Below are 14,911 nucleotides of genomic sequence, written 5' to 3'. Positions count from 1 at the left end.
ACATCTCCCTGACAGCAAACAGATTTTTAAATGCAACAGGAACAGGAAAGCGCTCACCTGTCACAGCGATGCTGAGCACTGCTTTGCTGGCTACGAGCATCCAGCCTAAGTTTACAGAGTCTACTTTCATTTTTTAAGTCCAGTTTCCACATGAGTCTCAGTTGTAAAATATGGGAGAATTCATCTGTTGGTCACCTCCATGTGTTTTCAAATGAAGCAAAACTCTAGAGAAATACCGAGTGAGAGCAAATCCAACAAGACAGGCAGACGGCGAGGGGACAGAGAAAGGGTCTCGAGATTAATGAGTGAGTGTCTGTGTGACAAACAGAAGTTTATGAACAGCCATAGCCCTCCCTTTTCAAGAAACCCTCACAACTTATTTTGCCATAGAGGAACTTAAGTGTTACAATAGCTGGTCAGCCAATCAGCGGCACTCCGGCGCCCCAGCACCCTGGCCGCAGATCAGGAAGCCCTTGAAGGTATAGTATTTTAAAGTGCACGGGAGACTTCTGGCTCTCAGCTGGCTTGTTTTGTTGTTGTTGTTCCCTGTGCTTGTAGGATGGAAGAACAGATGTGAAGTCCCTCATGGCGAAGTTCAACACGGGGAATAACCCGACAGAGGAGGTCTCTATCAACAGCAGGCCCTTCAAAGTTGGACAAAACGCGCCTACGGGAATACAAGCAAGAAAGAATTTATTTGACAACCAAGGAAATGCCAGCCCTCCCGCAGGACCCAGCAACACGCCTAAATTTGGGACCACAAAACCACCCTTGGCCGTGAAACCTATCTATGAGGATAAGTCTGACAAGGATCCCAAACCCCCATTTTTAAAACCTAGTGGAGTGAACCAAAGGTTTGGAACACAGCCAAACTCGGCTTCCAGAGACCCTGAGGTCAAAGCAGGGTTTCTGAAACCTGTAAGCCCCAAACCTACCAGCTTGACTAAAGAAGATCCCAAACCGGCATTTTTACGGCCTTCTGGGAATAAGCTTCACAATTTGAACCAAGAGTCTGACTTAAAGACGCCAGGACCAAAGCCAGGACCTACTCCCCCAGTCCCAGAAAACGATCTAAAGCCAGGGTTCTCCAAGGTGGCCGGAGCTAAGAGTAAGTTCATGCCAGCAGCACAAGACGCTGACCCCAAACCTCGATTTCCCAAACACACCTTCGGCCAGAAGCCATCCCTGAGTACGGAGGACTCCCAGGAAGAGGAGAGCACCTCTAAGAATGTGGCTGTCCAGAAAGGATCCCCAGGGCCACTAGGAGCCAAGTGCAAGGGTGGCCCTTTCAAACCAGCTAGGGAAGACCCAGAGGACAAAGACAGTGGAGCATCAAGTTCGCCCTTTGCTGGAGTGGTTCTGAAACCTGCTGCAAACAGGGGAAGCCCGGGGCTCTCCAGAAACTCTGAGGAGAAAAAAGAAGATAGGAAAACAGATGTGACAAAGAACATCTTTCTGAGTAAAATGAATCAGGAGGAGCCAGCCAGATTCCCTAAGACCCCTTCCAAGCTGACAGCGGGGACACCATGGGGCCCAAGTCAGGAGAAGGAAAAGGGAGACAAGAATTCCGCAGCCCCCAAGCAGAAGCCTTTGCCTCCCCTGTCGGTCTTGGGTCCGCCTCCACCCAAGCCCAGCAGACCACCCAACGTTGACCTGACCAGATTCCGAAAAGCTGACTCTGCAAACAGTGAGTTATTTCTCATTGCTAGTAACTGTGGTTTGCTCACGGCAGAGAGTGTTGCAGCTTTTAGGAGAAACTTTAGAGCGGGGAATGGTTGCGTAACTGATATCCATGTGAGTATAGGGTCAGCTCTCCTTCGGTGTTTTTTTCTCTTTGTGTAGGAGGTCTGAGAAAGTAGAAAATCCAAGTTCTATTTGAGTAGTCTCTGAGAAAGTGCCTTGTGTGGGGGGTGAGGGGAGAACTGACCTACTAAGGGGGACAATGGGAAAGAAATACATCTATTTGACCCATAAGAGGTTTTGCTTAAGGATAACTGTTGTATTTACTCCCTTGGTTGTGTTTCATTTCTATGGATTGAGAAAGATGTGCTGCCCACCAACAGCCAAAGAGAGAAGGGGGCAGACTTCTAAGTCAGTATTCTAGAAGGGGTCAAAGTTGATGACCAAAGGATGTATGCATTGTCTGGAGGCATTTTTGACTGTCACAATGGACTAGGCGAATGACATTTTGTACATAAAGCCACTTCCTACAACAGAGCAGCAGCCCCTTATTCAGGTCAAAAGGTCAATGCTGCAAATACTGTTTACCACGTTCCCTAAACCCAAGATTCAAGTAGGAGAGTTTTTAGGAGATAGTATTTCATATTTTGTATTTTAGCTGTTTTTTAATTTCCCAAAAATGTCTCTACGGTTGCAGTTTATAAAGGCATTGGCATACGTAGGAAGAAAATGAGGATAGACAAAGGGTGTTTTGTTGTTCCTCTAGAAGACGGGTCCAATTTTCTTCCCAAGATGTCACTGCAATATTATGGTGTGTGGGTCGAATTTGATTCTGAACGTTGCAGTAAATACTTGTCGCCCTGTGTCATGATAAGGGCTCACTCACGCCTGCAGTGATTAATATCCTAGCAAATTGCGCACAACTACTGTCCCTTGTAAGATGGAAAATGAATGATACTTACAAGTCATCATGCCACTGCAAGTCATATGCTTTCCCAAATCAAATTATCATCTAAATCTGTGTGTGGTGGGATAGGCCCGTGACTCGGGAGTTGGGAGGTGAGGGCAGGCAGATCAGAAGTTCAAAGTCTTGGGACTACCTTAGAGAGTTTGAAGCCAGCCTGAGCTAGTTGAGATTCCACTTCAATTTTTTTTTTTTTTTTTTGGTTTTTTTTTTTTTTTGGTTTTTTCGAGACAGGGTTTCTCTGTGTAGCTTTGCGCCTTTCCTGGGACTCACTTGGTAGTCCAGGCTGGCCTTGAACTCACAGAGATCCGCCTGGCTCTGCCTCCCAAGTGCTGGGATTAAAGGCGTGCGCCACCACCGCCCGGCAAAATTTTTTTTTTTTTTTTTTTTAAATCTAGTCTGATTAAAGCAGGTTTAATCATAACTACTGTCTCTGAATGATCTTCCCACAGGCTCCCTCTGCCTGGTAGAAAGAACAGGAGGTAAAAGTCTAGGTGGCACTAGGCTGTTATGACCCTCAGATTGTGCTACCTGCTCTTGCTAAGGCCAAGAGAAGGCATCCGATTCTACTAGAGGTGGAGAAAGATCACAGAGCCAGGCTCCCATGGCTATTAGCCCAAGACTGGTCTCCTCAAGGGCAGTTTGTCTATAAAAAGTAGTTCCCATCTTGACTAACTAAAATTCACCCAATGTAATGTGTATTCTCCAACCCAGAATGGCAGCTTGCAGGGAAATTTCCAGATGTCTGCTATAGCCACCAAGGTTTTTTTTGCGTTCGCAGCTTTTTCTCCAGCTCTGACAAATACCCATGACAAACACCCCTGGCTAGATGTGAGGTTTCACACTGAAGAAACTTGGGATAAAGTCTTTGCTGCCTGGGACAATTCAGAATATTAGCCATTTGCTTGTGATAAGGTGGGAAAGAAAAGAGATTGTATGCTTTGAAAAAGATGAGGTTTACCAGATGTTTACCAATGATGATATTTTTTTTCAGTCCTACTAGGTTGTAAGGATACTGATTGGAGTAAAATGCTTTGCAGTGACCATAAAGACTTACTCTAAGTAGATCATTTTTTATTGTTGCCAAAAGTAATCACAATAGTTTTCAAATTAGCAAAATTCTAAGTAATTGTTCAGTTGGCTTTTAAATGGCTAATACTCTTTCCTACTTCCTGCTTCATTACTCATTTTCTACTTTATATCCAGATAAATATTTATAATTTATAGAGGACTTTTTATATAACATTATACAATCCTACTCTATTTATTCTTTGCAAGCAATGAAATGGAATTATATCCCAGTATAATTAGGGAATTTGCCCAAATTGTATCTTACTTAAGCAGGGCCACGACTGGTTTTCATGTCTCTGATTCCATAGACTATATGCCCACCCCTGTCCCAGTTCCCATGCTGGCTGCCTTTCATGAAACATAAAACCCCTTGAAATAATGAATCAAGGCACAAATGGTACCCAAAGACTCTGCATTCCTGTTTTTTGCTCTGTCTTTTGATTAAAACATGTCTTTTAAAAATTATTATTAATAAAACTGTGAGCACCATTAAAGTAGAAATCAGTTTGTTTACCATTCTTCTCTCATTTGTAGAACAGAAAACATGAATTTTCATCACTTTCCTATGCTTATACTCCCACAGAGGTATACTAATATGAAGTTAGTTGCCCCCAGCTTTTCAGTATTAAATTACAATACTCTCTATAGTTTACTAATTACTTTAGCAGATTGTCCGTACATTCAATTAAATGGAGCTCTGACACAAAATGAATTTTACACAAAGTGTCCACCCTGAAGAGATCTTTTCAGTGTCTCACCTGTAAACTGTCAACATGCATATATCACATTGTTTTCTGAATGTGGAGCTAATAACATTTTTGGTTCCTCCAACTTTACCGACCCTAGAACCATTTATAACTACAAAAAGGTAAACATTTTTTTAATTGAAACGTCAAAATGTTCTCTACACTCACCTTTCTTTTGACTCCCTTCAAAAACTTCATTCTCGGGGTTCTGGTACTATTCACCATAATGTCTGGGTTCTTAAATACCCCACCAGGCCTAACTGTTGGATCATATGTAGGAGGTAGTGAAAACCTACTAGGAAGCATTCAGTTCGGCCCTCTCTCTTGTTCTTGTAACACTAGAAAGAAACACTAACTGTTCTGTGTGTTAACTATGGAAATAATTAAGTACCTTAACAGTTACAGGAATGAATCTGGGGCCAGCATTAACCAAAGGCTATTAGAATAATGTGCCCCCCTCCTCATTTGTACGCATGCTCCAACTAATCCAGCTGACAGGAACTTGACATCAAGAAGAGTTGGGGTGGAGAATAGAGAGATAGCTCAGGGGTTATGAATACGTACTGCTCTTGCAGAAGACCTGGGTTTGGTTCCCAGCACTCACTTGGCAGCTCCAACCATCTGTCACTCCAGTTCCAAGGAACTGTACTCCCTCTTCTGAGCCCCATGGGCACCAGGCATACATGTAATACACAGACATATATGAAGGCAACCACTCATAAAATGAAATAAATAAGCCTTAAAAAAGAACTTGAAAAGAACTTGAGCTGTGATTGGAGCAGAGTTCAGCTGGAGAGTCCCCACCCTTAGCACCCTAAGGGGGAAAAGCAAAGGACTATGTCAACAGCAAATGACCTATTTCTAGGAGAGAGTGAGACTTTCCTTCACAGTTCCCAGAGTTATTACCACCTCCTTGTGGTCCATCATTTTCCTTTCACATATACTTTTGTAATATGATCTTATTGGGTTTTTTATATACTGAAAAGTGATTTATCTCAGTGTGTAGCAGTATTTCCCACATTATTGCTGCAGGCCATTATAAGAACAGGAATTCAAGGCTCAAATGTATCTTAAAGATTTGAGGGCAAATAGTTTTCCATACAGCCAAGTTTCTCCACAGTTAGCAATAGCACTGTATACCTGGAAGTTAAGAATGAGGTTTATCTAGAGTAAATCCAAAGATGTCTCATTGGAATATCTCAGGACACTAACCCTGGATGTGTGTCCAGTGTGTACATGAACCAGAACTCACTCAACTGGGTGGTTCAGCCTCAAGAGGCAATGAGGCCTTCTCCAGATTGAGCTAGGCTCTCACAATCTAGATGTCTGTGCACTTTGAGACCAGAGCCTAGGCTTAACTTCAATTCTCTCACCTTTCTTGACTCTGGGAAATCTGTCTTTCCAAATATTTCTGGTCCTTCCTACCATTCCGGGTTGCAACCCATTAGGAACCATTTACCATTAACTAATCAGTCAGCTCACCTGGGTTTAACCCCTTAGTATAAATGTCTTGGAAAGGCTCCCGTCAATGTGCAAGTCCTTGATCAGATCTGAGCTACCCTATTCTTGGTCTTCTCTCACTAATAAATCCAGTTCTCTTGAGTAAATCACCCCAAGAAGGTTTATATCCCAACAGCATTATTGGGCTTTGTAAAATCCAACCTCTCATCATTTCAACAAGTATTTACACAGTCTCTATTTTCTATTTCTGCCAGCAAATTTCACTGTGGGAAAGTCTGAGGCTATCCTGAATGTACTCCCTTGAAAATTACTCGTTTTCTGTCAGAATTCTCAGAGAAATCTTTGCCCTGGAAGTATAAATATTTAGCAACGCTATGTCTGTCTGTCATTTGATATCAGTTATTTCCTGAGAGATGCTGGCCCTCTGTTCTTCTCCGGCTCTTCCGGAGATCTTCATTTCCATATACACAGGGATCACACCATTACTTCTGGTTTGGCAGATGCATGACGTGAGCATCTAGAAACTCTAATCCAGGGTGGTAAATCTGTTCTCCCCCTCAAACTATGGTGTGAGGTCTAAGCATTGCTTTAAAGGCTGGTTCTCCATAGTTTTTGAAAACTGTTTGGGATTTGAGGATAGCCCTTGCTGGGGACCCAGATTCTGATGTTCTGAGTTCGGTGCTCTGTCCCAGGCATTACAAGGCCAGCATTAGCCACTGGTCCTTTTGTGGTATTTAGGACCTCTCTGTTGAGGATTTCTCTTGACCTTGCCCAGGCTATTTGGTTACCCCTCAGTCTACTTCTGAAGCGGAATGTGCTAGTGAGAATTCACAAGTTTTTCTAGAATCACTGTCTTCCACCTACACAATGATGCTTCTGGGCCTGGAGAAACAGGTCAAGGGCTTTGCTTGCCTTCTCTTGTGTGAGAACTCTCCATTTCTTTCCTTACTCAACAACTTCTTAAAGTTTGTGTATTAGGTTATTTATCCTTCCTTCTAAGGTGGCTAACTGGTAATTTGGTATGTCTTTCTTACTTTGTTTTTGCTATTTTTTATTTGAGAATTAGAGGAGAGATATCCTGTAGCTCCCCTCCCTCACCATTTAGTACCAGCTAAAAATACTTTACTTTAGGAATCAGTAACATATCCAAAGGGATCAGTAACCCACCCCTTCATGAGTTAAACAGGCAGAAAGGAAACTATCAGTGCTTACCTGGAGCCTGATATCATACCCTACAGATTACTCTCACTGACCAAGGACACTCAGACAATACTCCCAGTACCCACTACCATCCTGCAAATGCTTTGAGAAAGGTCCTCATCCTACCCACAAACCAGTTTAGACTTTGAGGAAAACAATTACAATAGGAGTTAACAACGTGAGCAAGAAAAAAAAGAGAGCCACTTGTGGGGACAGCAAAGTCGTTTCCTTTGGCATCTAGACCACCTCATTATTGGTATACTTAGGTCCCTGGTTCTTTGTTTGGTCCTGAATTTGATCTTCAGAATTCTTCCCACTCACATCTCAGTTATTCTTCTAACAGTGTCTTAGCTCAATAGTCCACACATGCCCATGGATTTACAGAGAAGTTTTCTTAGCGTGATAGCTACCCTGTATGGAAGAGACTATCACTTTTCTCATTTGTGAAAAAGAAATTCCTAAAAAAATTTATGGCAATATGCCATGATTTTCCATTGTAAAACCTTTTCCTGTGGTCAAAAGGCTGAAATTGGTGTTTTTACAAGCTTTAATGATATATGGAAATAGTACCAAAATATCAACATTATGGCATTATATCAACATTAATCACATTTGTGAAATGTCCAAAACATTGACCAGTTGTGACATAAGTGAATGGTTTTCCAACAGCTGTCTTACCTTCAAAGTGTGAAATATATTATGAGATGATTCTTAGTCTATTCCAGGTTTGATCAAATTCATGTCATCCCTAAAATTTCAAAAGCATTAAAGTGAAATTTCAATTTTCTCATGAAAGGCAGAAAATTGAGAAGGAATTTCAAAAATCAAATACAAACTCAGCCAGGCATGGAAGTGACTATAGATATGGCTCAGAGGGAGACTGTTAGCCCAGCGTAAGGGAGGTTCTACTTTTAATCTCCAAAGCTGACAAAAGCAGAGTATGAATTGGATAATGAAATACAAAAAGCTCTTCCCAACTTAGTTTTGATGTATGTCCCCAAGTCAACTAAAACAACCAGCTAGGATTCCCAGACAGATGTGTGTGTTACATAATCTCTGGATGGGAGATAGCGTCTATCATACAATTGGCTAAAACAATCTCCATGCCAAGTGAAACAAAGCTTTGCAAGTAGAGTTCGACTTTTAGACTCTATGTAAATGGTATTAAAGGCTCCTTTGTCTCTCTGCCTTGGTTGAAACTATTTCTGAGATGATGGATTCATGGGCCAAGAGCATGTCTTGGTGCATATGCTTTGTATTTTAAGAACAAAATAAAATTGGCTTCTAAAAAAGAATGATTAACTGCAGCTGTTGGAAGAACCAAAGTATGCCCCAGGAACAGAAATCCAGCTACCTGATTTCTCAAAATTCTTTGGAAATTTTCTATTCCTTCATAGAAAGCATAAACATGATAATTATACCATGTCTCCAAAGTTCCGGGAACCTTCTAGAACACTAGATTTTGTATTTTTTCCAATATATGAGAAATGAAGAAAAAAGTCCAAAAAGTTTGGAGAATCTGTTATCTTAACTGCTGGTAAATAGAAAAGAAACATTTTTCTATTCTGTTTTAATTGTCTTCAAAGGGGAAGAGGAGATGATGTTTAACTCTGTCTGGCATGTCAAAGGTGGAAAACCCCATCTTGAGCCCCCGGTAGCAATAGATACTATCAGCAGAATGTAACCGAACAGGCGACATCTGGCTACAGAAAAAAAAAAAAATCTGAACCCCAAACCATGTGAGGTTTTTCTTACCCCAGAGAAAGGAGCTGCACTGTCCAATCAGCCACTGTGCTGAATGAAGGCAGCAGCCATGTGTCTGCAGCTGCACTGAGGCACACAACGGCCCTTCAGCTCTCCTGGCAACTCTGCATGTTTCTCTGCGGGTGGCACAGGGCGGGTGAGAGAGACACACAGAACACTACTCTCAATTCGTCGTGAGACAGAGTCTCTCTATGTGGTCCTGGCTGTCCTAGAGCTCACTACATAGACCAGGCTGGCCTCGAACTCACAGAGATCCTGTTGCCTCTACCTCCCGAGCGCTGGGATTAAAGGTGTGCGCCATCGTGCCTAGCTTAGCCACTCTCAACTGTTGACCTAACTTTCTTTTCATTCTCAGGAGAGTGAGGCAGGCTCAATGGATTTTCAAAATCAACCTGTGTGACAACATGACTAGTATGACCAGGCACTAAAAAGTTCCTGTCCAAATAAACAATGAAGGCCAGACAGATAAACATTGCCAACCTCCAAAGCAGACCTAGATCTGCTCACTTTATACTCAATAGATGGTGCTCGACTATACCAGAAGGAGAAAGAACCCTAGGTTAAGTGGCAAAAGGAGTTGATTCATGAATGAGGAAGAGGCCCTGTTTCTTCTCAGTGGCTGACTTGCTGTCTTGCAGTAACTCCTAGCTCTCTCCCAAGTTGTCGCCTTGAAGGTGAGCTACCACATGTGACTTCGGTTACTGAGGATCTAGATGGAAGCTTCTCCAGGAATTCTGCTTCTGCCTGCTGTCCAGATGCTAGCTTCTAGTTCATCCACACACATGTACACACATATGCATGCACATACACACACACACCATACACACACACAAGCATTTGTATGCATGCATGCCTTTATTTCCACACAAATAACTATGACCATGACTTATTCCTTGATCATTTTTCTTTCTTTTTAAAAGAGATTTCACTTTATTTTATATATGTGTGCACGTGAGCTCGTGCATGAACACGTGACTCAGTGTGAGTGTGTGCACACATGTGTGTCTGTGGAGGCCAGAATAGGGCGTCAGATCCCTTGGAGCTGAACAACAGGCCTTTGTGGGCCACCCAACTAGGTGCTGAGAGCTGAACTCTGGTCACCATGACTGAATTTTGTGGAGATGTGAAAGCTAAACAGATTGCCGAGTTCCTCACTGAGGAATCAGGGAATTTTGTTCATTGATTTGTAAATATAAAAGGCCAAAGTTTTAGTTGTGTTCCTGCACTCCTAAAAATCAGAATAAATGAATGCCAAGCACCAGCTGGACGTTTATAGAAATATCTACTGCTCTGTGTTGATTCATGAATGAGGAAGAGGCCCTGTTTCTCAAGGACGATTCCAGCTTCTGCCTCCCGCTTCTCCTAATTCGGATAGATTTAGAGATCATCTCTTCCACCCTTGTCCCACGTTGTATGCTGCCCTAACAAAGCAAGAGTGCAGGCAGATTCCTCAGTTTCCACTGCAGCCTAATTATTGCAAGCAATTGCATGCAGGACAGATTGTACGGAAGGCTTCAGGAACCAGAGGCATTAACGGTCGACATAAACATGAATGGGACAGTGTCTCCCTTTGTTCTTCACAGGCAGCTAAGGGGTTTAGAACACAGTCTTTGATCTCTTTCTGTGGCTCGCCTCTTTTTCCTTTTCTGCGTCTTCTTGACCCATTCTTTTCAACAGCAAAGAAAAAGAAAAATCTTCCTTCCGTTTTCTTATTCAGAGCATTTCAACTGCCTACCGTCCAAACCCTTCCACCAAGTATTGTCTTTTTTGTACTCAAGCAGGTGTTTCTTGCTTCAAGGTCTCTTCCCCCAGCAGGAGCAGATGGGAAAGGATGGCCAAGGGGAAGTGGTTTTATTTTGTGTTGTTATCAGTACTTGTTACTTTACTAGAAATGAGTATCTGATGGACAGAGCATGTCTGGGAGAATGTAATTCATCTAAATACAAGAACAGATAGGAATTGTCCCAAAGTGATGTAACAAGCAGGTTATTTTATCCTTTTACATATTTTTAGTGCTAAATGACTAGACATCCTTAAAAAATAAGAATGCTAGAAAGCAGCTTTCTGCTACCAGACCTGGACTTGAAAGCTATCAGGTTCTTTCCTGAGCTAAACTGTAACAAGGTTGCCCCCACTTAGTAATGTCTGTGGCGTGACTTCCTGGTCCCTGTGAACCCTAAATGGAAAACAAAAGATAAAAAACAAAACAAGAAAACCCTAACGGGAGAAAGACCGCAAAGGTGGACTGAGGTTCTAGCCAATGGTCTAACCATGTCATGTCATCCAAACAAAACATCAAAATTGGGCTTTAGTCTTTCAAATGCTAACTTTAAGTTGCACTTAAAAGACCCCCACACTCCAAGTTCAAGGGATCTAGAATGGACACAGGAGTTGGAGGTCTAGGGTGGACATAGGGGTTGGAAGTCTAGGGTGGGCACAAGAGTTGGAGGTCTAGTGTGGTCACAGGGGTTGGAGGTCTAGGGTGGTCACAGGGTTTAGAGGTCTAGGGTAGGCACAGGGGTTGGAGGTCTAGGGTGGACACAGGGGTTGGAGGTCTAGGGTGGACACAGGGGTTGGAGGTCTAGGGTGGACATGGTTTGGGTATCTAGGGTGGACACAGGAGTTGGAGGTCTAGGGTGGACACAGGGGTTGGAGGTCTAGGGTGGACACAGGGGTTGGAGGTCTAGGGTAGACACAGGGGCTAGAGGTCTAGGGTGGACACAGGGGTTGGAGGTCTAGGGTGGACACAGAGGTTGGGGGTCTAGGGTGGACATGGTTTGGGTGTCTAGGGTGGACACAGGGGTTGGAGGTCTAGGGTGGACACAGGGGTTGGGGGTCTAGTGTGGACACAGGGGTTGGAGGTCTAGGGTGGACACAGGGGTTGGGGGTCTAGTGTGGACACAGGGGTTGGAGTTCTTATTAAGATCAAGTTCCTGGTCACAGTCGGAGGAGGGAAATGAGTGGCTGGGGAGAGGAAGAGTTTCCAAGCCATGGGTATTTTTCTCAGACCAAAGAAATGACAAAATCACACTGAAACAGGATACTAGAAGGTGGTGCTCACATGAAAACACGCAAATGAGTGAGTAACGTGTCTGAGCAAACAGGTACCGCCTTGTGCGTGGTCTTAAACATTTGCTTAGTTAGGGAGAATACAAAGGTACTATTCAAATATATAGCACCTAGGGTGGCATTGCTCAGACCACTGTGGTGGCAGAACACCAGTATCCCAAAAGTCCTTGGCTACAGCAGCATTAATGCTTCAGTTTCTAGACAGCAAAGAGCTCCAAGCTCTCTGAAGGAGGGTGGAGCCCTTAGAGAGTTATGGTTCTCATTTGAATAGTTGGTGGTTGAATTGTCACCTCCAACTGCCTGTCAGCCTGGAAGAGCGGAGTAGCACGTCAGCCATCAAGGACCCTTGACACTCTTATCTATCTCTCCCCTTCTCCTTTCCTCTTTTCTTTAGTCCCTTCATCTTTATTTTCCACCCTTTCTACCATGCAATGGTCTTAAGGTTTACCCTGTACAGTGATTTTTACAAGGCCAATATGGTGGTTATTCATCAAACAAACAACAGCAAAAAAAAAACCAAACAAACAAACTGGTGTTTAGTGTTATTGGTGGTATTCAAAGCAGCATTCAAAGCAAAGGAATAAATGGAGGTGCTAAGAAAACTGACCTTGAAAATAAGAATAATTGCATATTATTTTAAGAGGTGCAGCTATATTGATAACTGTTAACACACACACATACACACACACACACACACACCTTTATTCCTTTGGGAGATCCCCTTGTTTAGGGAGAGGTCTTCCCATCTGACCAACTGACCCAACTCATCAGCAATATAAAGAGCTATAAGGAGTTTAAAAAAAAAAAAACTGGTGGTTCTGATCAGGACCCCAACTGTACTGGCTCAGTTTTGTTTTTTGTTTTTTGTTTTTTTTTTTTTTTTTTTTTTTTTTTTTTTTTTTAGTAATTCATCATTTGGCAACAACATTCATTTTATCCCTCAGTGAATTTTCACATATCAAGCACCTAATCTTTAAAAGAGACCTATGTTCATATAGTACTTAAAAAAAAAAAAAAAAAAAAAAAAAAAAACCTGAGCCAATAGGAAACAAAGCCAGGCAGCTGACCTGAAATGAAGGGTGCCTTTTCTTTGGTGATACCTTTTTAGTTGAATCAAAGATAAGCAGGTTTGAAGGAAGGCACTGGCAGTCTTTGATGGTGCAGATAGACACCCATGCTTGTGTGCCTCACCATGAAAGGAGAAGATGGAGGTGGTACTATGAAAACATTTTTTTTCAAGCCTGTTGCTGTACTTTTCTAAGCTGTGCAGTTGATAGGTGACCCTGTAGACAGTTCTGTGAACATCGAACTATCAAATGGAAGTCGTATTATAGAGAAGGGTGTACATTTTATTTTGAAGATGCAGATTTTACAATCATTTTTTTTCCACAATCATTTTTCATCAGAGAGACCCTAGGATATTTTGTTGCTAGAGACACAAGTGCCAGCAAAAGCTGGACCACTTACTGTTGGACCCTGTGAGGAGTACTTGACTTCTTTAAGTATAAATCTCTGTGTTATACAGTTATTATGGTGGTTGAACAATATATAGGAAAAGTACTTAGTGTACATCGAGATACATCATACGGACTCAAAGCATTGGTAGCAACTTAATTGGTGTGTGTGTGTGTGTGTGTGTGTGTATGTGTGTGTGTGTGTGAGCATGTGTGAGCATGCATGTGTATGTGTTTATAGTTATCTACCTTACCTGTCATTTCTAGAGGCTGAGAACAAGCAGATTATGCTACAGCTGTACAGCTCCACCAGCCACTTTTACTAGGTATTTTTAATTAGATATCTAAACTTTAGTTGTAAGATATTTCACTTTTTAAAGCATTAACAGCATAAAAATATTCCATGTGTTATAGGGAAATAATCCTCTCAAAGTAGGGATACAGCTCAATGATAAAGCACCTTCTTACCTAACACATATGAGGCCCTAGGTTTTGCTTTTTTCCCCAGAGTGGAAAGAAGGGAAACAATACATAAGTTTGGGCTCTCAGAATGTGAAAAAAACAGTAGACATTTGAAGCCTCCTCATGTGTTGAACAAGTACAGATACCAATGTAAAGTTTGCACTGAGTGACAGGTAAGACAGTCATCGATGAAGCTATTTGCTGGTCTAAAGTTTTCACTTGAACTGTGTCATAGGACGAACAGTATCTTGGCATAGTAAACAGTTTCCCTTTCCACAGCAATTGACAATATCTAAAGAGAGAACTTTGTGTCGCTGGGTGTGGGCACAATGGTGCATGCCTTTAATCCCCGCACTTGAAGGACAGAGGCAAATGGATCTCTGTGAGTTGGAGGCCAGCCTGGTCTACATCATGGGTTCTAGAACATCAGGACTATATATAGAGAGAGACCCCCCCTCATAAAACAAAACAACAACAATAAAAGCTTCATGCTCCTTAAAGGGCTTCAAAAGTAATTACTTGGAATCTCAGAGGTCAGGTTAAAATTCAAGACGAATTTTAACTGTGACCCATATTTAAAGTATAAATTCAGCATAGTAGCTAAAGTCAACGTTAACTGAAGGGGAGCCACAGTTGATTTTACTTAAAGTACTTTATATTTAGAGGGGAAATGAATATGTCAGTATTCAAAGACATCCATCGGACAGAGGTTAATTAATGTTTGATATTAGAATTGTGTGTTCAACTAGGTCAGAACAGATTTTTTTATCTCTTATTTTGAGAGGGACTAGCTTGAAAATATTTTCTCTATCATATCATTGAAAGGAATTGGAGGAAAAGCTAAATCATCAAAAAATACATACATATTTAAAGAGAACTTTTATGTCATGCTAGCAAACTGATGGGAAATCCTTCCACATCTTGATTCAATGAAGTGCATAAATGAAAACTCGGTTTTCAATATGAGGAACATATTTAGCCTCTGCTGGAAATGTAAAATTAGTTTTTCCCCAAAGCAGACTGTCATCCAAAGTGAAAAT

General features: G+C 42.0%; 1 protein-coding gene across 1 annotated transcript in view; it reads left to right on the top strand.

Moving 5' to 3' along the window:
* The first annotated feature begins 562 nt into the window (after positions 1-562).
* The window catches only part of Fyb1 (FYN binding protein 1), an 81,755-nt gene continuing 67,406 nt past the window's right edge, over positions 563-14,911 (top strand). Inside the window, exon 1 of the mRNA XM_059276246.1 lies at positions 563-1,687. Within this exon, the coding sequence (XP_059132229.1) occupies positions 586-1,687 (1,102 nt within the window). The 5' untranslated portion in view covers positions 563-585. The remainder of the gene's footprint in view (positions 1,688-14,911) is intronic.

The sequence above is a fragment of the Peromyscus eremicus genome, chromosome 11, assembly GCF_949786415.1.
Source record: "Peromyscus eremicus chromosome 11, PerEre_H2_v1, whole genome shotgun sequence".
Taxonomy (NCBI): domain Eukaryota; kingdom Metazoa; phylum Chordata; class Mammalia; order Rodentia; family Cricetidae; genus Peromyscus; species Peromyscus eremicus.
The sequence above is the reverse complement of the archived record's forward strand: the minus strand, read 5'-3'. Positions and strand labels throughout refer to the sequence as shown.